The sequence below is a fragment of the Struthio camelus genome, chromosome 3 (assembly GCF_040807025.1).
Source record: "Struthio camelus isolate bStrCam1 chromosome 3, bStrCam1.hap1, whole genome shotgun sequence".
NCBI lineage: Eukaryota > Metazoa > Chordata > Aves > Struthioniformes > Struthionidae > Struthio > Struthio camelus.
The window spans coordinates 91,453,272-91,477,123 of record NC_090944.1 but is presented as its reverse complement, the minus strand read 5'-3'; the positions used below and the strand labels follow the sequence as shown (position 1 = coordinate 91,477,123).

The 23,852-nt window shown below is 42.8% G+C and overlaps 2 protein-coding genes across 3 annotated transcripts in view; both read left to right on the top strand.

Moving 5' to 3' along the window:
• The window catches only part of NUP133 (nucleoporin 133), a 40,847-nt gene extending 26,634 nt beyond the window's left edge, over positions 1-14,213 (top strand). For both annotated transcript variants that reach the window (XM_068939042.1, XM_068939041.1), the window contains exons 20-26: positions 1,000-1,158; positions 2,623-2,758; positions 3,581-3,699; positions 5,194-5,274; positions 10,264-10,328; positions 12,784-12,872; positions 13,957-14,213. In XM_068939042.1, the coding sequence (XP_068795143.1) occupies positions 1,000-1,158; positions 2,623-2,758; positions 3,581-3,699; positions 5,194-5,274; positions 10,264-10,328; positions 12,784-12,872; positions 13,957-14,093 (786 nt within the window). In that variant the 3' untranslated portion in view covers positions 14,094-14,213. The remainder of the gene's footprint in view (positions 1-999; positions 1,159-2,622; positions 2,759-3,580; positions 3,700-5,193; positions 5,275-10,263; positions 10,329-12,783; positions 12,873-13,956) is intronic.
• Positions 14,214-18,442: 4,229 nt separating this feature from the next.
• On the top strand, positions 18,443-21,099 carry ACTA1 (actin alpha 1, skeletal muscle). The gene is made up of 7 exons (XM_068939040.1): positions 18,443-18,678; positions 18,847-18,987; positions 19,180-19,504; positions 19,632-19,793; positions 20,024-20,215; positions 20,336-20,517; positions 20,682-21,099. The coding sequence occupies exons 2-7, from the start codon at positions 18,859-18,861 to the stop codon at positions 20,823-20,825; spliced, it is 1,134 nt and encodes a 377-aa protein (XP_068795141.1). The 5' UTR covers positions 18,443-18,678; positions 18,847-18,858; the 3' UTR covers positions 20,826-21,099.
• The last annotated feature ends 2,753 nt before the right edge of the window (positions 21,100-23,852 follow it).

Genomic DNA, 23,852 nt, shown 5'->3' with positions numbered 1-23,852 from the left:
CAAAAATATCAGTAATGGATAGAAGTTAAGTTTTTAGTAGCCACGGTTAAATACTCCAACATGTCCCCCAAAAGGGGGTGAATTCTCCATTTGTTCTTTTTTAGGTGCCTTAGATGCATTTTTAGTTTGTTTTTTGTTTGTTTGTTTTCGGGGGGGGGGAGGGTTGTCACACTTCTTTTTTATAAAGAAGTTACTTTGGCTAAGGTGGGGTTACAGTCTAATGAATTATATACAGTATCAGACTAATGTTTTCCTCGAGCTTTATCTTTAAAATTCTTAATGCCATTAAAATTTAGCGTTATTACTCTGCTAATTAATTATGAATTAATCTGTAATTGAAATCTCAGGCTTAAATCCTAGTTAGTTATTTCACATTGAAGGTTTTTGAGGATTAAATGGTTAAAAAAGTAGCATGAAGACATTCATTTTTAAATGATGACTGAAGGAAGTAAGGTAGCTGGTTCAGATGGAGATAGGGAACGTTTCAGAAAAACAGTGAACAGCAGAAGTGAACATATGAATGTGAAAGGAAGTAGTAAGCACAGAGTTTTGAGGGGGAAAAGGGATGGGTAAAGAAATGAGATCAGAGTTGCGGGTGACATAATATCTGTTTACATTCTTATGAGTTAACGTGAAGAATTTGCGTCTGGCACTTTCTCTACTTCTGTTGAAGGGTAAACCTTGCTGTGTGTATAAGTATCTGTTGCAGGGTAGCTGACGAATTCTGTGGTTGTGACATTGTTCCCATGCCATTCTTTAAATGCTGTATTTCTATCAGACCTAGACCTGACCTTTCTATCAGAACTCTTTAACTTTTTTCATCACTAGTATATTTTCTCATCCTCTTTTTTTTTTTTTTTTAAGCAGGTTAACAGGCGTTGTTAAGAATTACATTTCATGAAACTTTTTGCTGTATTAAAAATATATATCTCTATATAGAGAGATACAGCTATATCTAAAGGTAACTTTCAAAATGTGTTCATATCCTTTTATCTTCAGAATTTTTCAGATTTCCTGTTTCGCTGGTATTTAGAAAAAGGAAAGCGTGGGAAGCTATTATCTCAACCTATTACTCAGCATGGACAGTTGGCTAGTTTTTTGCAGGCCCATGAGCATCTGAGCTGGTTACATGAGATCAATAGCCAGGATTTGCAAAAGGTAGGGTTTCTTAATGCAATCAAAATGAAATACTGTATTTTAGAACTTCTAACCACTGGGTTGCATACTTGAATATGTATTTAAGTTACCTAGTTGTCGCTCTCCATCAAAAGAAGAAAACTTAGATAAGTGAGTTACAAGAGGGGTGACAGGGATTACTAAGAGAGTACCACAAGCCTCCCTCCCGGCACCATCTGGTATGTCATATAAGCTGCTGCATCGTATAATGCAAATTAGGGCTGCTTTTCATCCCATATTGGTGACTAATATTTTGTATCAAGGAAGTTTTATTAGGTTATGTGATCACCGCTCCAGTGAAGGTGGAAGTTTTACAGTGAATATCTGTAATATTCTCAGTTTACCCAGCAAGAGTATTTTGTATTAAATTTTGTATTTCAAAGCTCGTTTATTTAAAGCAAATAAATTCTTGTGCATCACAAAGGTAAAAAATGTATTGATTATTTTAATTATACATAATTTAAAGCAATTTCTTTTTGAAAATGCTTAATGTGCATGCGGATAGATTGTTGTGACTTTGTCTTAAATTTGGTTGTTTGTTGCCTTGTAGGCTGCCCAGTTATTCTTTCCCTATTTCCTGCTGGTCAGTCTTTCCTTCCTTCTGCTAAACTTATGAATTTATTTCACTTCAGCAAATAAACTAGTTTTGTGTTGAGAATTTTCCTCACAAATATAGCTTGTTTCAGCTCGTGCACACATTTATTAAGCATGCAGAACATGAAACATTTATCCCACCATAACTTACCGGTTGATAGTACCATATATCATGGTGTCCCATTGAAAAAAAAGGACTCCAAGAATTTTTCTGGATGAAATCCTGAGATAACGCAAGTAATTGTGAAGTGTTTGGGGATCTAATGCTCCATTTGTGTGACTGAGGTTTTGTCTTTTAGAGCAAAGCAGTATGAAGAGGGGGGCAAGGATTCTAAAACAGAAATAATTCTGTCTGGATAGTTATTTCTGAGTAGATGCTCAGAGAAATGTTATGTTCCGTTGTCTGATATACAAGTAAATTCTTGCCTGTATGTTTGGTTACCACAGGGCTCATACCTAAAATTCTATTGTCTGTATTCCTTAACAAGTAAATCAGTCTGCATGCTAAGCTGTTTTGTCAGAGTATGTTTGCCTGAGTATTTATCGTAAAGCCTTGAATAAAATCACAGTGCTATGATACGTGAAGTTGCAATTTATCCTTTGATCGTAAGAGTTTTTCTTGGTCGGTAATTAAAACGGTATTTTGGATATAGTGGGTTTAGAGATCTGTATTTTCTCCTGAAAAGTGTAATGCAGAGTTTTAATTTCTAAATTGTAACAGCTGTAATACTATAACCTGCATTTTTAAAAATGATAAATAGCTATGAGACTGCTGTTCAAAATGGTCTGGTCTGGTCTGTTCACATAGTGTTAACTTCTAAATCTTATTTCTAACATCTTTATTAATTTCAGGCTCACAGAACTTTGCAGACTTTAGCAAATATGGAGACCCGATACTTTGCGAAGAAGAAAACGCTTCTTGGCTTGAGCAAATTAGCTGCACTGGCATCTGACTTCTCAGAAGACATACTGCAAGAAAAAATAGAAGGTAAGAAAAGCAGAACAAAGTGTGAAATAGATGAATGAAGTTATTGAATCAGAATTGTGTTAATATTGCAGATAGTTAATTTGTTAGGTTAAGGGCTCTAACACGGCAAGGCTAAACGGCTGATGATGTTGCTACCCCAGCTACCTGCTTCTGCCTATGGCAGAGATTGCTGAGCCTTTTGTGAAGCATCTCCTGAGCCACCTAAATCAGACTAACTTTTTAAGGAAAAGTCGGGAATACTTTATCCTGAAAAACTAGCTTATAAACTGGGATGATATTCAGGGGGTTCTTTCTGACCCACTTAGCTGTTCACTAAAGGAAGGATAGTAAAAACAGCACATGAAGCAGTTACCTTGGCATTCATTTTCACCTGTGAGTTAGGACTATGCATGTGAGAAACTTTTACCTTTTCACTTATTCTAATAACATGTAAAATATTGCCATAAATAACAGGTTGCACAGCTTTTTTAAAAGCCACTAGACTAGCCACCAGTTCTGAGGTAGCTCAAATTTCTAAACTGTTCCCACTGAATGAGTTTTGTGAAGATATGTGTTACATTTCACATGCAAGATAAAAAAAAAAAAAAACAGGTGAATTTCTTAAAGCTCGTTTATCAAATGGCTCTCAATGATTTTGAATGTGGCTTGAAATTCTGAGACTCTTAGGCTATAGAAGGAAATCCTTTAACTGTGTAGTAGTTGTCATAATATACCCACAAATATATGCATTTGTGAAATCAGGAAGGGCATTCTCAGCGTTATTATCTCTCTCATGTCAAATTTTAATAACATGAAATCTTCATCTCCTTAAATGACTACAAGAAATATCAGAACAGGAGCGTTTCCTGTTGCATCAGGAGACCCTTCCTGAACAATTACTGGCAGAGAAACAGCTGAACCTTAATGATATGCCAGTGTTGTCTGCGCCTCAGCTCATTGATGTAAGTACCGCTTGTATCCTTCATTGCACAGGTAAAGTTCAATTATATTTTCTAGCTCTGTGCGATAAAATCAATGAGAAGATCACAGCTGTTTCTGTCTCTTATCTGACTTGCTAAGCACCTGAAGATCTAAGTTATGAATTTGCTTATCTTTCCTTAGCTTCTACCAACAACAGACTTCAGAATGCTGTTTTCAGTTCAGAATTTCTCTTCCTTGTTGAGATGTTTTGGAGCACTGCTGTGAGTAGAGGCCAATCAGATCAGTGCCAAAAGCTGAATTACTGGTTTAAACTAGCTTTGGATATGGAACAATTTTTACCTTCTGTTATATCCTCAGTAGGGCAGAGCTTGGAAGGCAGAAGGAACAAAGAATTACACTTTATTGGAGAAAGATGCTGCAATGTAGAAAAGTAAAGAGTTGGAAGGAGGAAAGGACTTTTGGTCACCTGCTGCACTGAGTGCCCAGACGACGTCTGTCTGTCTTTTTAAAAACAGCAACAACAATAAGAAATAACCCCTCCCTCCCCCCCCGCTCCAATCCTAGAATCGATATTAGAGCTGAATTCCCCTCCACGCCCCTTTCTGCTGGTAGGCAGGAACCAGTGGCCTTATTTCTACCCTCCTGGCAGCATATTTTTACTGTTCAGTGCACACACAAAATACTAGAGGGATGAGTGACGGCAGTATGTTGTAAAACAAACCAGATCCTGTTAAAGGGGTCAGATTTGCAACCCATTACTTCTTGTAATCCTCTGAAAAGCAGAAGCTGGTAACGCACTTGTTAAATTTTCCACGTTTTCTTAATATAGCGCTTACAGTCAGCCGATTCTGAAGTCACTGCCTGTATCTTTAAGTGAGGCTTTCTGTGGGAATAAGGAAGAGTAGGAAGTGTCACTTTAGACTTTCCAAACAGCTGGCACCGTGCCAATTTTCCTTTTGAATTACATCTGTTGTCAAATCAATGCTCTTACTTCTTGCAGTGAGAGAATGAAACTGGGAAAGTAGAAGTAAAAAGTTCATTAGTGTTAATTTTTGTTTAAAGTGCTAATTTAGTTTATGGGGAAAATTTGAAATTTTTGATAGCAAGTTTATCTGTTTTTAAAAGGTGAAAGACAGTACATGTGCTTATTTATTACTCTGAGCTTAATTGCTGAAATAATTCTGAGAGCTCATTTTATTTGTGGAACTGAGCTCTGGCTACAATAGTCCAGGAATGTTGCAGCCTTAAATGGCATTTAAATTTGAAACCTAGCAGCCTTATATCCAATATCATTTGTCCACAGACCATTGTCATGTAGGTGGAATGCTGCTCTAAAACCTTAAGTATATTCCTTACTATAAAAATACTTGCAATTGAATCAAGACATATTTTCATGAGAAGGTCATGTAAGTGGAAAATACATGGTGGTCTTCCCACAGTGAGTTGTCCACAATATCAATTACATTAGTTTGTGGGCTAAAAATAATTCTGTACTTTAATCTTTCATACTGTAGATGTACATATGCGATGAGAACAGAAGGGCCAACGAGTATGATTTCAAGAAAGCACTTGATCTACTGGAGTATATTGATGAGGTAGGAAAAGGGTTTTTGGGGGGGAAGGGGGGAAGTTGGAAGGATTTCTAATCCAGAGATTATTCCTTTTAGGTTATTTAAGCTATGATCGTGCTTCTGTAGTTAGTTAAGATCCTATCAGGTTAGTGTATGGTAAGTAAAAATAACCTCTAATTTTTTTTTTTGGTTTGTTCCAAGTCACTGGAGATTTAATGCCAAATGTGGTTTAGAACATTTACGAAAGTGACACTCCTTATCTTCCGATCTCATTGATAGTCTAGTTTCTTTCTGATGGAGCCTTGCTTCTCTACAGGCTTTCTCCAAACAGGATAAAGATCATTTGTTCTCAGTAGTCCGGTTCTTGCATCTCCATTATTGGCAGTTTCTCTGAGTGTCATTAGATAATGTAGGATAAAGAGTCATCAGTTTTTTAACATGTAAACAGGACTGAATCACAGGTTTGCTATCTTAAACTTGGAGTTGTCATCATATCCCATTGTATGATCTAGTGTCATGTCAGGAGTAACTTTCCGCCACGCGTGAGTAAATCGACTTCTGAGGCCTTTAGCTAAAAAGCTAAAGCAGTACTATTTCAGAGAATTACTTCAGACTTCTCTTATGGATGAACTGAAAAGTATTCCTTACCACTTGAAAATGAGAGCTCTTCTCTGATTATCCCAACTGTTGCTATTCTGCGTGGAAGGGCTCCAAGATCCTCTCTGCAGTAGTGCTTTATAAAACTGTTGTGCCATTTTGTTGGCCTTCAATAGTTTTGGTTTGATATTTATAAATATTTAGGTTGTTCTGATTTTAAACTGTTTTTATTTGCATTCCTCTTCTCTAATTATCTTATGAATCATGTTTCTTTTACTATTATTAACATATTCACATGTAAAGCAAGAAAATAAATATTAGTTTACTTCTGTTTTGTGTTGAGTACTGTGCTATACTTTGTGTATTGAGGAAGGCGAAAGTATTAGCACTTAGTATGTTAATCTTCTCAGTTACTAACTCAAACTGAGTTAATTTTCTTTAGTTTAAAAAGAAAATCCAGTGCTTCCTCTTCCTAACTACTGCCATCAATTTTGCTACAATATAAATAATTGTTACATTTTGTAGTAAAATCAACTTGATGGACTCATTTGGTTCTATTCTTTTAAATTAGTTTTCCTCTTAAATTTTGCCTCCCTGTTTCATGAATGCTCAGATAACTTCTTTTTTTTTTTTAACGTCTAAAGAAAATCAGTGTCACTTTAAGAAAGTGAGATTTCAAAAGCATTTGCCAGTCAGATTTTTGAGTCTCTAATAACTTGAGTAGACCATTGAGCACAAATTAGAGATGGTGCATTAGAGTAGTGTTTCTGAGATGAGCTCAGCTACATACGTCGAGTTTAATCTGGGTTATCCTTTAACGGGTACAAGTATAAATACAGACTTGAGAACGTCTAAGCTGTTCTTTATTTTTCCTTGCTTTTCTCTAGCAAGAAACATAGTGCAGAGACAAGACCCATCCTCTTGCTTCCAGAGTTCCAAAGTCTAGAGTTGATGGTTTCCCTTACTTAAAGGGGGCATTTAAAGTAGCTGTAATACTTCAGGACACTGAGAAAAATATGTATGGTCTTTTTTTCTGACACTATACCTTAAAAGGGGCTCTGACACTAAGCTTCTGAGTTTCTGTGCAGTGAAGGGGCTGCCCATTCTAAGACAAATGTGTATTTCTGAAGACACATTTACTAATATACTTGTAAAATACACCTCCTAATGTGGGCATTATATGTAATGCACGCCGGTTAGTTTGGCCATGCCAAGAAAAGAACTTTGAATTCAGTCACCGTTTAGCATGTATTGAACTAAAACTTGCGTACAGTGCACTGTTTTACGAATTTATATTTGTTTACGTGCTTGAAAATATGCCTTTCTTTTCAAATTGAGGTAGTTGGTCTTCAGCTGTCGTACGTGGGGATATTGAAAGCCTGAGCCATGTCTTCAAATGGAAATGAATAGTCTTCAGTGGTTGAAGAGTCTGAGCAGCTCATCTGTTAAAATAGGAACTGTAGCTGTAGGATTGAGTTCAGTCCTTTTCTTCTTCCTCAGGTTTCCTTGACCTCATGTTCACAGCCTTTGCAGCCTGATGACATAAGTAATCACTTCCTTGCCCTTGCCAAGTCTGAGACTGTTGTGCAAGTTTTACTTTCTCATGAGTTAGCTGCTCAAATGAAGGTGAAAGTAATTTCCTGCTTCCTGTCGTGGGTATTTCTTTAAAATCCCATTATAGTTTTAGAACTTGAAGCTTGACATGACGTTGAACTTGAAGTGACGTGTTTTCTTAAATGAATGAATTTTTTTCTTAAATGAATTTGCTTTTTCTAAGAGAAAACATTTTGCTTGTGTTTAGTGGGTTTTTTAGGGGGAGGGGAGATCATCAGCATGAGTGCAGATGTTATGAAAGTTGGTCTTTAACTCTTTTTGTCATCATCATAACCCCTTTTAAAGGGATTTTCACGGTCTTGTTCTGTGGCAGCTATGCTTTGCTCCTAATTGACCGTTCCAGTTGAACTTCAAGTTTCTGAAGAATTTGGGATTTTTGAAACCGTTCATACACGCTCGCTTTCAATCCTCTTGTTTTATTTTTCCTTGTTTCATCCAAAGGAGTTTAAAGTCCTCCTGGGATTTCCATCCTCCATCCAAGTAGCTGGTTGATTACCTTGTATTTCAAGTATTGGCAATCAAATTGGACATGTCTGAAAACCTACTTGTGGATTTTCTTCCATACTGTAGTTCTTCCATACTGTAGTTGAAGATCATGAGGTCTGTAGTCCTGTTTTGTGCTCAAAGCAGGGACAGCTGTGAGGTCAGACCAGGTTGCTCAAGGCTTTATCCTGTTGGATCTTGAAAACCTCGAAGGGTAGAGACTGTACCACCTTTCTGGGCTGATGCATCTTTTTATGATACCTGATCAGATGAGTTGCTCTCTATGAGACCATCATAGGTGGTTATTTTGTTTGGTCCTCAGAACACTGCGTAGAAAGAAGTTCCATGTTTGTAGGGGTTTTAAGCATCCTTTTATTACATGTTCAGTCTAGTGTTAACAGTGTTCTTGTATTTTTCTCATTAACTGTATGTATCCCTACTGACTTCTCTGTTTACAAATTTGTAGTTCTCATTTACTCGTTTGTAAGCGATTCTGTAAATCCATTGCACTGTATGTACACTAATTAGCGGACATGCTAGAACAAGGATTAGATTAGATATAAATTATTTGCTGTTTCTAAGGCTTAGAAAATTTCGTACTGTTACTTTGTGATTGGTAGAGTATGTTAGAGCACATGGGTGCATTAATTAAAGCTAATAATTTTATATAACATCACAAATCTGTCTGTCACGTCTGAGGTTCAGCAGAGCTTGGATAGCTGAACTACAATATCGCTCATCTTTATACAGACGGTAATAGATCAGGAAAACTGCCTTAAATGTCAAAAAGTCCTCGTGTGGACATGCTTGTAATGGTTTAAATCTGGTGGTATATTGATCTAGTCCCAGTGACAAGTCTCTAAGTCAAGCTTACTGCATTGACTGTCTACATGCAACATAGTTTCAATTCCAATTAAATTGGTTTAAGATACACCCTTCTGTGTAATTCTGTGCATAGATAAAATCAAGACAGCTTTCGTTGGGAGTAGGGCTATTGAATATTGGGCTACATGGGGATTTCGGAGGCTTTCTTACTAAAACTGAAAAGATAGCAGCTACATTAATTCTCCTAGTTTGTTCAAACTGTCTCTATTATATATTTACAACTGCTTTTAAGGCAGAAGGGTGGGAGCAGTTAAGTTAAACATGTAGTACTGAACTTGACTTAACCTGTTTAATTAGATACACCGCTATTAATAGTTACCTTAACAGCCCTAAATCCAATTTTCAGTCTAACTACGATAAAACATACCTTTTTTTTAAACTTAATGTTAGTTTTATTCTCATTTCTTGAAACTGTATGGTGTGAATATTTTCTTCTGCTTTCTAGTGGACTTTTAAAATATTTCTTGTGTTAAATCCTATCTCCTGGTCATTATATTACCTCTACTTGTTGAAGGTGTATAGCAAACCTACAACGTTTGCTCTTTTTGCTAGCGTTTCCACATTTGTATATGCTTGTATAACGAGCAAGACAGAAAACAGTAATCTACGTTTATTGCCCCTTGATTTACTGTGTTGTAGAACAGAATTCATCGAGGCCCATGTTAGCCGTCAAATAATTGTAGTGCAATAAGCAAAAGTGTAATGAAGAACAACTTGGAACTAAGTGACAAGTTGAACCATAATTGGAAATGTATATATGTGTCATGAAGATGTTTTTTTGCACTATTGTAGCCCTTTTTTTTCTATGAAGACGTCAAAGTGGATTGCACTATTTAAGGAACTAAATCTTAGAACTGTTGTAAAATAGACAGGATATTGAAGCCCAAAGTGTTACAGCTTTTCAGAAACCAGTAGAGCCAGTAAGTGATAAGGCAAAAACACAATTCAGAAGCTATGAAAAACTTACTGGCGCTGAATGTTCAGTACAAATGAATCTAATGTCTTTCAACATTTGAACAAACAGCAAATTTGACTTTTTTTCTCCTCCCACCCCTTCCCCAAACCAGGCAAAAAGGTGGGATGGTAGCAGAGGAGTCTAAAGTAATAATTTAAAATCTGACCCAAGGTTTTAATCTGTAAAGTAAGGTGGCAGGAACTGCCCAATTATAAGGTATAGGAACTATCAAAATTGGATTTCTTTAACATTTGGAACATTGCTTTAATCATTAGGACGTATATTTAGCAGACCAAATAGACAAATGGGATTTAATATAAAAGTGCCATATACATAATACCACTATCACTTACAACTTAACAATGTTCAGTAATTAAAGAACCCAGTTCATCAGTGTAATCTGAGTGTGATACAGTAATTATTTCTTTAAACAAAGAAATTTTAAAATTACCTATCTTTTCTCCTTATTTGAATTGAAGGAAGAGGAAGTGGATGTAAACGATCTTAAACTCAAAATTCTCTGCAAGGCTCTCCAAAGAGATGGGTAAGTCCAGAATAAGTATAAGTTACTAGGAGGTTCTTTGAGACGTTGCTTTTTGCAAAATCGTGCATTCGTGTACTATTCTTCAGCTCACTGAAAAGACTGGATTTCGTAGTATAAGATTAGTAAAGTATAAAATACCTGATCAGGATGTGTCGTCTTCTTTGTAAAGTGAAACCGCAACAAAAAGATATTCCTGCAGTACTTTGTTCATTTTTCTCAGTGGCATCTTACTCTGCTTTTTCAACAGGTAAGAAACAGAAATGTAGCCATACAGCTCTCATTCTTATTGTACCCTTTGATAAGTAAAAGAAGTAACTTTTTCTCTTTGAGGCAACTCTTCTAAACCACTATTGTGGTTTAAACGTGTCTCAAGTCAGAAGCCTCTTGAGAGCAATGTATGCTGAAATCACTCCTGCAGGCTTTTATTGCACTTATTTTGGCCACTGAATCACTTTGACAAATTCATGCCTCTCTTCTGAGTTAAAGCTGCGTTCTTGATTGTAAGAGATCAAAGCTTTGTATACTGCTTAGAAGAGCAACCTTCCAGATCATCTTCAACACTGAACACAGGCTGAATCCAATTGGTCTGAAGAATCTTCTCATCAAGCAATGCTGTTGTTCTTTCCCAGTTTAAATAATTCAGATAATTCCCTCTTCTTCCTTATTAATTTTCAGCCAGATTTTTCTAAATCCCCTCCCTGTTCTAAGAGTACCTAAGGAATGAGATGAGAATACATTCCAAATGCACTGTCTTTTGTGGTGAAAATGGAAATAAGTAGCACTTGTATTCACATTTGTGCACAGGATAGGTTCCAAAGGACAGTGTTCTGTGGATAATAAATTCCCGATTGTGTTACCGAGTTAGTCGCCTCCGATATAGAATAGCATGAACCTGTTTCTGCATATTTTAAGTGGCTTCTTCTTTACCTATTAATTTCAAGATGGAAGATTACAGAGCTCCTACATGGTACCACTCTAGCAGTTTGTTTATGCCTTGCCTGCACTGGGCCAGGAACAGCATTTTGGAAACAATATTTAAACCTTTCGAATTTTATATATATGTGTTTGTATGTGTATGTATGTGTATATATATATGTGTGTGTGTGTGTGTGTGTGTATATTTGTATATTGCTGACAGGACTTTGTCCACTGCAGTAGCTAACCAGATGCAATTTCAAATTGCCTTTGGGTGGAATAGTGTTTAGAAAACTTGATCCTCCCAGTTGAGCTTCTAGTCCAGTAATGCTCTGTTACAAAGAGGTTGAGAGCTACTTCCAAAGAAGCAGTGTTTAATTTCCATCTATGACATGTCAAATGCTTTATTTTGCACGTAGGACCTTCTTTTAAGGGTGGCATCTGTTTTCTAGTTGAACAACTACAGAGGGTGGTGAGATTCTTGAGTAGAAGAGCGAGCCTTGCTGAGCGTGCTGCAGGCATTCTGGTAGCCGTCCTCGCTGGCCGCCGCCTCCTCTGCACCTCACTCCACTCCTCTTCCCCCTTCCTCAGAATCTTCCCAGCAGAATCAAAGATGAAATCTGGGAAGTCTTGGAGTTAAGCTGACATCCAGGGTGAAATCATGGCCTCAGTGAAGTACAGAGGGTTTGTTAGTATAGCTCCTGGGAGCCAGGTCCAGATCTGTTGCAACCATGTTCCACGGGCTAAACGAGAGCCTTGTTAGTTTGGGAACTGACATGAGAGACCTCTTTTTGTCTGGCAGTTTAACACAAGGAAGAGGGGACGTTACCAGCTGAGAGGTTAGAATCACTGCAAGGAAAGTTAGGTTGCTGTTGTCTTAAAACCGTTCCATATAAAGCTCTGCAAATATGAAAAATTTTCACTTAAAACGACCCTTCTCTTATAAACATCTTTGGGGGGTTTTCTTATCACAAATGAGACTTGCACTGACAAATTTTCACGTTCATGTTTAATCACAAATGAGACTCAGGAAATAGTTTTTTGTGTGCTGTTACAGGCTTGCAAATTACATTTGTCCATCTTTTTCCCCTCCTTTTCCCATTTTTCAAACATGTTGGCAAATTACGTCTCCTGCTTTACTGTACTAAAAGATAAATGTTTAATGATTGTGGGATGATGGAAATCATTGTTGAGACTAGTTTTTATCTTAACGGATAATACTTCTGCTTTTATCAGAGAAATAAGTAATGTTTGCTTTTACAGTTTAGAAGATGAGAAGCATTTATATTGTCCTCCTAACTCGATTACCTTATAGTAATGTAATTACATGACAGTTTTACTTTTGACATAAAGAAAAACTAACCCAGGACAGAAAAACCTCTTGCTTTGAGCTGTAGACAAGTATATAACACTTCCTGTATGAACATTTATTAATCATCTTGGATAATTTGTCAAATTTCCTAGGTGTCGTTTGTTGTTAGTGTTGCGTTTTATTTCATGTGCTCAACTGTTCACCCAATTTATTTTTTGTGACCTGCAGGTGGTCCAATTCAGAAGGTAAAGACGATCCAATTGAAGCATCTAAAGATAGTATATTTGTGAAAATATTACAAAAACTCTTGAAAGAAGGTAAAATGTAAATAAAAGTAAACTTCTTGAACTTGTTTCGTTTTAAAGCTGCTTAAAACGAACAGCTAATACCTAAGGAGGAGGATAAATAATTTCTCAGAACAATAAAAACTTCCGCATGCAATGCAGTATGTAATTACAATCACAGATACAGAATCACTTCTCTTATGAAGTGATAAGGAGATGCAAGACTAGCAGATTCCTTGGTTATAATCTCAGTAGATCCTCAAATTACTTGCTCAGTAGGGCAGCAGTCAGCTTTTCAGCAGTTTGTTATCACACAATAAAATGTCTTCTGGAACCAAATGCTTATATTCTGTAAAATAAGAGATTAAGATTTAATGGTCTGTCACTTAAAAGAGCTTACTCTAATTTAGCTTGAATGTTCTTCCCTGCCCCTCCCCCCCCCTTTTCCCTCACCCCAAGAAAAAGCAAAAATGAAACAAAACCCCCGTTAAGGTAAAATGGACCAAGGAAGGTTACGGCCGTAGAAGTTACAGACTCTGGAAAAAAAAAATCTAAGTAGCTTAGAAGACTCAAAGAAATTCAGTGTTAATATTACTATACACTCTTTTTTTTTTTTTCCAGAACTGGAAAAGTTCCACATCATAAATGTTTTTCAAAACAGTTCTAGTTTTGTGTTTTCAATCCTATCAGTTTCTTTCCTTCTGTAAGATTCCCACAGCCCAACTTGAAATGTTGCAACCCACATTAGGAGTATTTGTAGGAGTATTTGTTTCATGACTTTTTTTTCTTTTTCTTGTCTTTTTTTTTTTCCCCCAAAGTGCTACGTGGCTTGGATTTAAGTTTTAAATTTCTTAGGTTTAAGGATTGTTTAGGTTTATTCATAGAATTCACCGTGTTTTTTAAATCATTATGAGAAGCTCTGTTTGGGTAGGAAGTATTTGAATCTTGAATTTTGACTCCTAGTTTTGCAGAATAACCAGTTTTGTATTTCTTGACATGCGCAATAGAATTAACTCTTCTCAGTTCCAGAGAGTAGTTTCACTGAGACAGGCACAGGTGTTTGCATTAGCACTTAAGTATTTTTATCAGTTCTATAATGAAAAGTTTTGTTTTGTAGGCGTTCAGTTAAGTGAATACTTGCCAGAAGTGAAAGACTTGCTGCAAGCGGACGAACTTGGCAACTTGAAATCTAATCCTTACTTCGAATTTGTGTTAAAGGCAAACTACGAACTCTACGTTCAGGGACAAGCATGATGAATCTCACTATTTCTTTTTTAATATTTTTTTTCTAAAGGATTGTTAAATTCGTGTATACTTTTTTTACATTCTGTTCTTATTTTGTTAAAACTTTGTAATAAACTTTATATATAGTAATGTGCTTGGTCTTTACAATTTATAAATGTTACACTCCAGTCGTGGGGTGGTGGTGGTGGTTTGTTTTCAGGTGAAAGAAAAAGGGTTGGTTTTTTTTTTTTTTGTTTTTTTTTTCCATTTTCTGTACCTTTGTAAACTTCCTACTTTATATCTTCATTCAGCATTTGGGAGGGCTAAAGATGCACAGATACAAAGGGTGAAACCTGGGACCCACTGAAGAAGGTGGAATCTTTTGCACTCATTTCACTGGTCTTCACAGAAGAACATACTTGAAAACATTAATGCTGCATGACTGTTGAGCTTATTTAGAAAATAAATTATTATTCTGTAACATAACTCTGCTCTCAAGGTTTTTTGTATACTTTGGACTGATAGAACACCTTTAGTTTGAAGTATCTTCTGCCATAGGAACTAGGTAAATTCAACTTTGCATTAAAGAATACTGGCACGAAAAGGATAATCGTCTTGTCCTAAGTCACTCAGCTTGCCAGTGACAGTTAGGAAGAAAGCCCCGTTCTCATTCAAAGTCCCTGTGGTCCAGCCACTACACCATTCTTCCAGGTTATATACGTGAACTTAAATTTACTTACATTTTCAATGCATTTCAACTCTTTTTTCCATTTGTAATGTTCATATAAATTATATTCAGATTTTTAGAGTAAAGCTAAAACAATGGGAGTTAAGAGCTTACCGCGCAGTCATTCACCATAACTGCTTGAACCTAGGCTCTCAGGAAACCTAGAAAGCAGCTATCAAAGTGGGAGTCCAGCATGATCTTCCTTACTCGGTGACTCATTCTTTACTAGTTGATGCTACTGCTTCCCCGGTCCCAGTAAGTTATCTCTAACATGGTGGTAAAAAAATACCATATAACTTTTCGGTTTTAAATTGCTGGTAGCAATTTAAATCTAAAATTCAGTTAAAGTGACTTTAATATGACAAGCTGCACCTTTCTTTTGCAAGTAGCTCGACAGCCAGAGCGTGAATACAGAGCAACTTGCATGCCCTTATGTTTTACTTGTCTGGCTGCGTGCCTGCTGCAACAACTTGATCCAACAGCTGAGAAGGTCAGAAGTTAAATTGGTTGAAGAGAATCCAGTTTCTAGTTTTAAAAGCACAGCTCCCCTTCCGTTTCTTCCCCTCCTCCCTGTACTAATACAGTAAGCTGGGCAGAGAGTCTGAACATGTTTGGAAGAATAGATTTATCTAGAGAGGTTCTAACTAATAAGGGAAAGAAATGCATTAGCAGTCCTCTTCTAAGGTTGTTCTAAGACGCAAACTTTGCTGTTCTGCCGTCTTGCATGGTTCACAGAAGCGTGGCCGTCACTCCTAGCTGTGGCTTCAAACAAATGAATCCTTTAAAGCCCTAGAATTCCACATGCTTTTTAAAATATGCTTTTAAAAGTTGTTGCAGCTGATTGACAAACTTAACATTTCTGGAGAAATAAATAATCTAACAAATGATTGGCACCCCTTGATATATGTTCCGCGGCTGAACTTTTACTGGACGCTCAAATTTTACTTGAAGAGAAAGCTCTTGATTGACCGCAGTAAAACACTTCAGGGATATCTTGTCCTTCTCCAACTCACCTTCCTAGACTGCTGACCACCTGTATTCTGTGAGGATCGGCAAGAGTAAGCCGAAGAAAACTGGGGAAGTACATGTTTCTGATAATCCTCAGCTACAGATCTGCTTCAGGGTGTCTGGCTTATTTGGCAGATGTTTGCTCCCTGCAGCGTGAAAGATTTCTCCAGGTTCTCAGGAAACTCAGCCATATAGTTTTCACTACTACTGTTTTATTCTGCTGCTGGGTTAGGAGCTACTTGGCATTTGTACAATGTCTTTCATCTGACTATTGCCAAAACAGAAGGCTACAGGCAATGAGTTTACTTAAATAAAACCTCATTAAAATAACTTCCATGCCTAAACTGAAGTTAAATGTTATTGTACTAGAAATATTGAATTGGTTCACTACTCTGTTACGAAGCTTGAAAAGGTTGAGATTTTGGACTATTCCTCTTCCCCACGCGTTATTTCATTACGTAACAACCTGTTCTTTTACAGAACTGTCTTCTCAAATTACTGTATGGGGAAGATGCCTTCATTTACGTATCAAAGACTACACAATAGTTCTAAATTGTTTTCCGAGTGTAACAAACAGTAAATAAATTACTGCTGGTTTGGGAGAAAAAACACCCACACACCCAGTTTTCAGTTAAAAGAGTTTAAGGAGCATAGATGGCTCCTTTGGAATAAGGAGTTGTATGTTTCTTAAATATTTATTTTCTCATTAATTCAAAATATACACAGTACAAAATGTCCACAGGTCTATACTCAATTGTCACTAGAGCAGCAGGAAAGTTTATAAATTGTGATTTGTGACAAGTTTCAGAAAAGATTTTCCTTGTGCCCCGCTCTCTCTTGGAAACTAATTTCAATTGCTTTGTGACTTATGACCAAAATCAAATTGTTTTAGTGAGCATAATTAAATATCAGAGCTCCCTGCAGAAAGTGATCTCTTAGGCAGAACTGTAAGAAACTAGCATTGCCATCAGGCATTTTGCTGTAAACTGTATTTGGGAAGAGGGAGAATTCAGAGAAACTGAAGGGATAGAGTAGATCCATGCTTGTGTCAGGTTTCATTGAAAGGAGCATTAAGAATGTTTTTCAGTGATGTTAATGTTTCAGGCAGGAATTCTGTTATAAACGTCACTGGATTTCAAATTCAACATCTGACCAACACAACTCGCTGTATTTTAGACTCGATGGCTGAGCGTTACAGTTCTGTGCATAGATTTGATGGCTGTGATTCCTTTAAGTGCTTTCAGGCTTTCAATTTCTGTGCTGTCAGTTGTAGATGACAGACTTGAAGAATAAAATAAGAAGTTGAAGAACAGCATGAGAAAATAGCATATTTTATCTCCAGTGTGCTGTAATGCAGTAACAAGACAGCAAACGGCAATCTATAGCAGAACAAAACAGGGTGCAGCCAGCGGTGAAGGGGCGTGCTGCCAAACGAGGGGATGCAGAAATTATCAGAAGAGGAGCCGTCTCCTTCTCTGTTGACCCTTCTGCTGTGCCTTGCAGTGAGGGAAACGCAGTTACTGAAATGCCATTGCTTTCAGGAGACTCCTTGCAGCAAGAATGTTTCTGGTTTAGTATTTCTTCTTCCTCCTCTCCGGACTTCCTTTCACCAAATTTCAAAAGGGTTTGCCCTTGGCCAGTTGTACCTTCAGAGAAAGTCTTGAAGGTTGATGTGCAGCAGCTTGCTGGGGAAGTTGCAAACCTACTTGCGTTACCTCCTCGCCTTGCTGCTTCTTTCCGTTGGTAGTCAGAATTTCTGTATGAAATCTTCCAGGTCTCCCCACATGGCATCTCTGCTTAAGTATCCATAGCTGAAGGAAACGGATTGTCCCTCTTTACTGAGGAACAGTGCCTGCATCTGGTCAGAGATGACTTGTCTGTGAGACCACACTGCCTTTTAGGAGGGTGAGCTGCTGTGTGATACCTACACAGGATGCCTCTGCTGCCGGCCAGGCTGAGCTCAGCAGTCCAGTCACGGGCACCCGGTAAGGGCACCAGCATCCACTTCTGCGTCAGGCTTTTGGGATCAGCACAGTCCCGGGCATGAATGCTTCCCCAGGTTTCTCTTGAAGCGTTTGACTAACTGTCGTTATCCTGCACGCTTATTTTCCGTGTTTACATCACATCCAAGAAAAAAACACGTAACTTAGCGTGTAAAGCTGTGGCTTTCACATGGGCTAAACATAAAGCCCGACCCCATCCGCACCTGGAAGGCACGCGGAGGGGCGGGTGTTGCACGGAAACCACGAAGCCGCCTTTCCACTTCAGCTTCGCCTACGCCTTCGCGCCGCTTCCCCTCCCGGGAGGTAGCCTGCACCGGCACTTCTAGGAAAAAAAGGCGAAGCTTTGTAAGGATTTTACCGCTTCTTAAAGCCCGTGAGCACCTTGTGACGAGGCTGAGGCCCGCAGGCTTCACCTAGAGCAGCCGCCGAGCCGGGGCCGGGGCGCGTCCCCTCGGGCGGCCGCCGGGCGCCCCTGCCCCACCGCGCCGCCGCCGCCGCCTCCCACCTGCTTTGCCCTTAACGGGCCAGGCGGGTGCCGGGGGATATTTCGGACAGGCTGGCGGCCGGCCCCTTGCCCTGGCCGGGGAGGAGGCGGGGAGCGGGGGGGGGGCCCACGGCAGACGCTCCTTATACGGCCGGGCCTCTCTCACCTGGGCCGCGGCCAGGAGCGCCTTGTTTGGGCAGCGCCGGGGCCGGGGGCCGCGGCCGGGCCCGACGCCCAAATATGGAGACGGTCGGGGCCGCATTCCTGGGGGCGGCCGCCGCCCGCCCGCCCGCCCCCATAAAAGCCGGCGGGGCCGGCCGCGACCCCCCAGCCAGCCGGCCAGCAGCCGCAGCCCTCCCTGCCCAGCGGCCCCGAGCCCGCAGCCCGCCCTAGGTAAGCAGCGCCGCCGCCGTCGGAGGCCGCCCTCGACGCCCCCCGGGCTGGCGGACGGGCCGCGCCGTCGGGGGTGGGTAGCGGGGGCAGGGGCAGGGGCAGGGGCAGAGGCAGAGGCAGAGGCAGGCATCCCCGCCGCCGCGGCTGAGCCCCTCTGCCCTCCCGCAGAAAGCCGACACCATGTGCGACGAGGACGAGACCACCGCGCTCGTGTGCGACAACGGCTCCGGCCTGGTGAAGGCTGGCTTCGCCGGGGACGATGCCCCCAGAGCCGTGTTCCCCTCCATCGTGGGCCGCCCCCGCCATCAGGTACCGTCTTGCTGCTCCCTCCCCCCCCACCCCCCCAAGCCCATCCTCCCGCGGACCTGCGCCCGGTGCCCTGGGCGCTGCCCCGTCCCGCGCTCGGCCCCACGTGGCTCCGCACACGCGGAGCGGGAGCTCGCTGCCCGCCTGGGAGTCCCGCGGAGAGGTTGCTGAGCACCCCCTTTTCTTGCCCCGCAGGGCGTCATGGTGGGTATGGGTCAGAAGGACTCCTACGTAGGGGATGAAGCTCAGAGCAAGAGAGGTATCCTGACCCTGAAGTACCCCATTGAACACGGCATCATCACAAACTGGGACGACATGGAGAAGATCTGGCACCACACCTTCTACAACGAGCTGCGCGTGGCCCCTGAGGAGCACCCCACCCTCCTCACTGAGGCCCCCCTTAACCCCAAAGCTAACCGTGAAAAGATGACCCAGATCATGTTTGAGACCTTCAATGTGCCCGCCATGTATGTGGCCATCCAGGCTGTGCTGTCCCTGTACGCCTCTGGCCGTACCACTGGTGAGTGCAAGTGTCCCACAGGACACCCTTCTCCTGGGGACACCCAGGACTGGTCCCCTACAGCTCTGCTCCCTAGTGCAAGGCCATTTGTGAGCTCCGTCTCAGGTGCTGCTCTTTGCTTTCCAAGGTATCGTGCTGGACTCTGGCGATGGTGTGACACACAACGTGCCCATCTATGAAGGGTATGCCCTGCCTCATGCCATCATGCGCTTGGATCTGGCCGGCCGGGACCTCACTGACTACCTGATGAAGATCCTGACTGAGCGTGGCTACTCCTTCGTCACCACAGGTAAGCACTGTTCCCTCCCCGGCATGTCCCCCCTCACTTCCACAGACACCCCCTGCACCCCCAGGGGTGCTGCCACCTCTCACTCCTTGGCAAGCTCTGGGAGTGCTCCCAGCTGGGAACACACATATGGTCAGGGAGGGGGCTGGAGTCCCTGCAGACCCGTGGGGGGGGACTCGGGCATGCCCTGTTCCCCCCTTGCAATCACTGACGCCTTTGCTCCCCCCTAACAGCTGAACGCGAGATCGTCCGCGACATCAAGGAGAAGCTGTGCTATGTGGCGCTGGACTTTGAGAACGAGATGGCCACTGCTGCCTCCTCCTCCTCCCTGGAAAAAAGCTACGAGCTGCCTGATGGGCAGGTCATCACCATCGGCAATGAACGTTTCCGCTGCCCAGAGACCCTCTTCCAGCCCTCCTTCATTGGTGTGTGCCCCCTCCCCTCTTTCCTCTCTTACCAGCTCTTCCCTCCCTCCTGAGTCTTGCCGCAGAGCTCTCACTTGGTGCCTAACTTGTGCCTGCCTTTCCCCCCTCCCCTGCTGCCAGGTATGGAGTCTGCAGGGATCCATGAGACCACCTACAACAGCATCATGAAGTGTGACATTGACATCAGGAAGGACCTGTACGCCAACAACGTCATGTCTGGGGGTACCACCATGTACCCAGGTATTGCTGACCGCATGCAGAAGGAGATCACAGCCCTGGCCCCCAGCACAATGAAGATCAAGGTAAGACTGGAACATGAGAGACCCGGGCACACACCTCCGGGGATGTCCCTCTTCCCCTCCTGCAGACAGCAGGTGGAGCTGTGCACAGCCCTAAGAAAAGGCAGCGCCTGTCACCGCAGCGGGTGCTTGTTCGCTGATCTCCTCTCTTTCTTGGCTTCTTCTAGATCATCGCCCCACCTGAGCGTAAGTACTCTGTCTGGATTGGTGGCTCCATCCTGGCCTCCCTGTCTACCTTCCAGCAGATGTGGATCACAAAGCAGGAATACGATGAAGCTGGCCCATCCATTGTCCACCGTAAATGCTTCTAAACATGTTTACATGATCACTTTGCCAACCATGCTCAGGATGACGACCTTGTACGTTGCAGGCTGCTGAGGACCTGCAACAGCCATGTAACTTTCTATTTTGTAACGATTTCTGGTTACCGTTGCTGCAAAGCTCCACGTGACACGGTGTATGTAAAGTGTACATAAATTAATTTATTTTACCTCCTTTTGTTTGTTTTTAAAACCAATGCCCTGTGGAAGGAAACAAAAAACTTCAAGAAGCATTAAATCATCAGTCATTCTGTCACGCCCCCGATGCAGTTGTTTCTGTCATCATTTGCTTGGTTTCTTCCGTCAGTTTTGCGTCACTCACTGACGTCGCCTGTTGCATCCCCACGTGGTTTAACGGGGAGGGTGGGAAGCCGGGGCGAGAGCAGCGACCAGGGCACTGGGTGGAGGGAGCTGAAGGAGGACAGGGGAGGGGGGCAGGACCCACCCTGGTCTGGAGACAGCCCTGCCTGGCTCGCTTGGGTTGGAGAAGGTCCGGTCCTGCTGTGAGCAGCCCTGGGGTGGCCGTGTGTTGCACCACGCTCCTGCAGGGTGGCCATCGTTCCCCCCCTCAACACACACCCGATGTGTTCCCCCTGGGTGCCGCGGGGAAAGGGTTACCTGGAGCCTGACTCAGCTGTGGCTGGCAAAGGATTTTATGTGGCTCAGCCTGCCAAAAAAGTAGCCCTGGCCTGTCTGTGCAGCTCCAAGCCCTGATGGACAGAGGCAGGGCTGGGGCTGGGGGCAGGTGGCGGGTACGGGTTAAATAAAGAGCTTTCCACTCCGCTTATGGGAAACCCGCCTGCGCTCGCTCTGTCCCCGGGGAGCCCGCGGGGCCGAGGGCACCCGGGGCCACTTCCTCACCCTGCCTGACACGCTCGCCCTTGCCAGCCGCCGCACCGGGATCCCCGCTCCTCTGCCCTCCCAGACCAGCCTGGCCCGGGGCCGGACGCCTCACGCAGGGGCTCCCGCATGGAGAAATACCTGCGAGGGCTCCCCCTTGCCGCGGGTGTTTGCCTACCCTTTCTGGGGTGGGAGGTTGGGAAGCTGCCCCCCGCCCCTCCCCTCTCCCTTGCCTTCCGCTTTGCTCCCAGGAGCCGCCCCGAAGCCCCGCCAGGCGCCAGGTGCCAGGCTTGGCACAGCCCCCCGGGACGGGCGCAGGCGAGGGGCCGGCAGCCCTGGGAGGAGGACTCCTGCTGGGGCGGTGGGCCCAGGCAGGAAAGCGGTGCTTGCGTTTTGTGGCGTTTTTCCGGGTTCCTACTGCTGTGGGAGCCGGTAGCGCTGGGAAAATGATGCGTTGCGGCTGAACTTGCAGCCCAGGGAGGGTTTTGCTCTCCTGCGACTACGTTAAGGGCACACTTGCTTAGCATTTTGGCTGGTACATAAATAAACCCTAAAGCCCTATGCTGAAGGAAAAGGCTGCAGAAGGAGCTGGCCTGACCCTTCGCTGGGACCTGGGGCAGGGAGGCCCTGGAGCAGCGCCGGGAGCTGTTATCTCGCTCCGAACAGCAGGGATCAGGAAGGCAGAGGCACGTTTGCTTCTTAAAAAACCACACACAGAAGACAGTTCACGACCTTTTCCTTTCTGTATTTATAAGTTCTTGTGCAGTGGCACGTATTTAAACAGACAGCTCTTTGCTGGGATTTGGCGAGATGCTTAATGGATGTAAAGGCCTCAGTACTCGACCCCCGATCTAGGGTTCAACCGTGGCTTAAGTGGTGTTATGAGATGGATTTTGGGTCCAGCTCCTGTTATTAGATTAAAAGGCTGTTTTTGGAAGAGCAGATAAAAGTTAAGTTAGAAAAGCAGCCTCTGGATAAGACGGTGCTCGCTGTGGGGTAACCACACACAGACTCAGCTTTTCTACGATTAAAGTTAGGGTCCTAAACCCACAGTAAATAGGTTGTTTTTTTTTCGGAAGTGGTGCTGAGCCATGCACCCCTCCCTCCACCCTGATCAAACCCAGTGGGAACGGAGGATGCTTGCTGCCTCTGAATAAATACCCGGATTTCGCAGATGCCTGGTGTCGGTTTAGGACAGAGTAGCTGTGGGCAGAGGGCATCCCGCCGGCAGCCGGCGGGGCGCGTGTGCCCTGCGCTGCACTGCACAGAAAGGCTAATATTGCTGCTGGCACCTTGCTATCCCCTGCCTCCAATGGCAGCCCTTCTTCTCATAGTGCTCCCCATCATTCAGAGCAGGCTCCCATTTCTTCCTGTTGACGTTAAGAGCCGAAAAGCGCAGTTTTACAGCTGAAAAAAATAACTAGTTTGTTGTTTTGGTTGCTGAATCAATGCACTGAGATATAACTCATTTTTGATTTTACCTGAAATACACGTCCTTGAAATCTAATCTATTTCAGGTTTTAATTTCAAAACAAAACACTTCAATTAACCTGAAATTTGTATTTTATTTGGATTCAGGGCCTTCAGAAATTAAAGACTGTTTGGAAACAGATAAGTTGAGTTTACCCATGGTTCACGAGTCCCGGTGCTGGGACGGTGTCTGGGAAGTTTCACTCGTGTACCCCAGTCTGGGTTGGGGCATGTCGTGAGAACTTCGTTGCCCTCCCTGCTCCTGTGGATGATAACCACGAGCAAAACATGACTCACGAGGAATTGTAATCAAGTCTTGAGTGACAATGATCATTTTACTTCAGTAAAGTCTGCAGACCACTACTGTTTTTGTTTTCAGGCAAATGCCTGAAGCTTCGAATTTGCTAAGCAGAGTCCTGAAGTAGGTGCAATGCCGGGAGCGAGGCAAGATAACGGCAAGTATTTTGTCTTGCCTTAAAATCCTTGAGCCCAGCTCACTGCCCTTTGGTGCAATCCCCTACCTGTGGGTGACCCCAGGAGCTGCTGTCCCTTTGGAGGGGAGTGCCACAGGATGGTGACGGTGCCCTGCCGGCGCCCCCCGTGCCGTGGAGGATCAGTGGGTGGATAACTACAGGCAGTGCTCGTAATGGTGATAAACAGCCCTGTTTTGGGCCAGGTCATGAGAAACGGGCAAATGCTGCTGAGGTG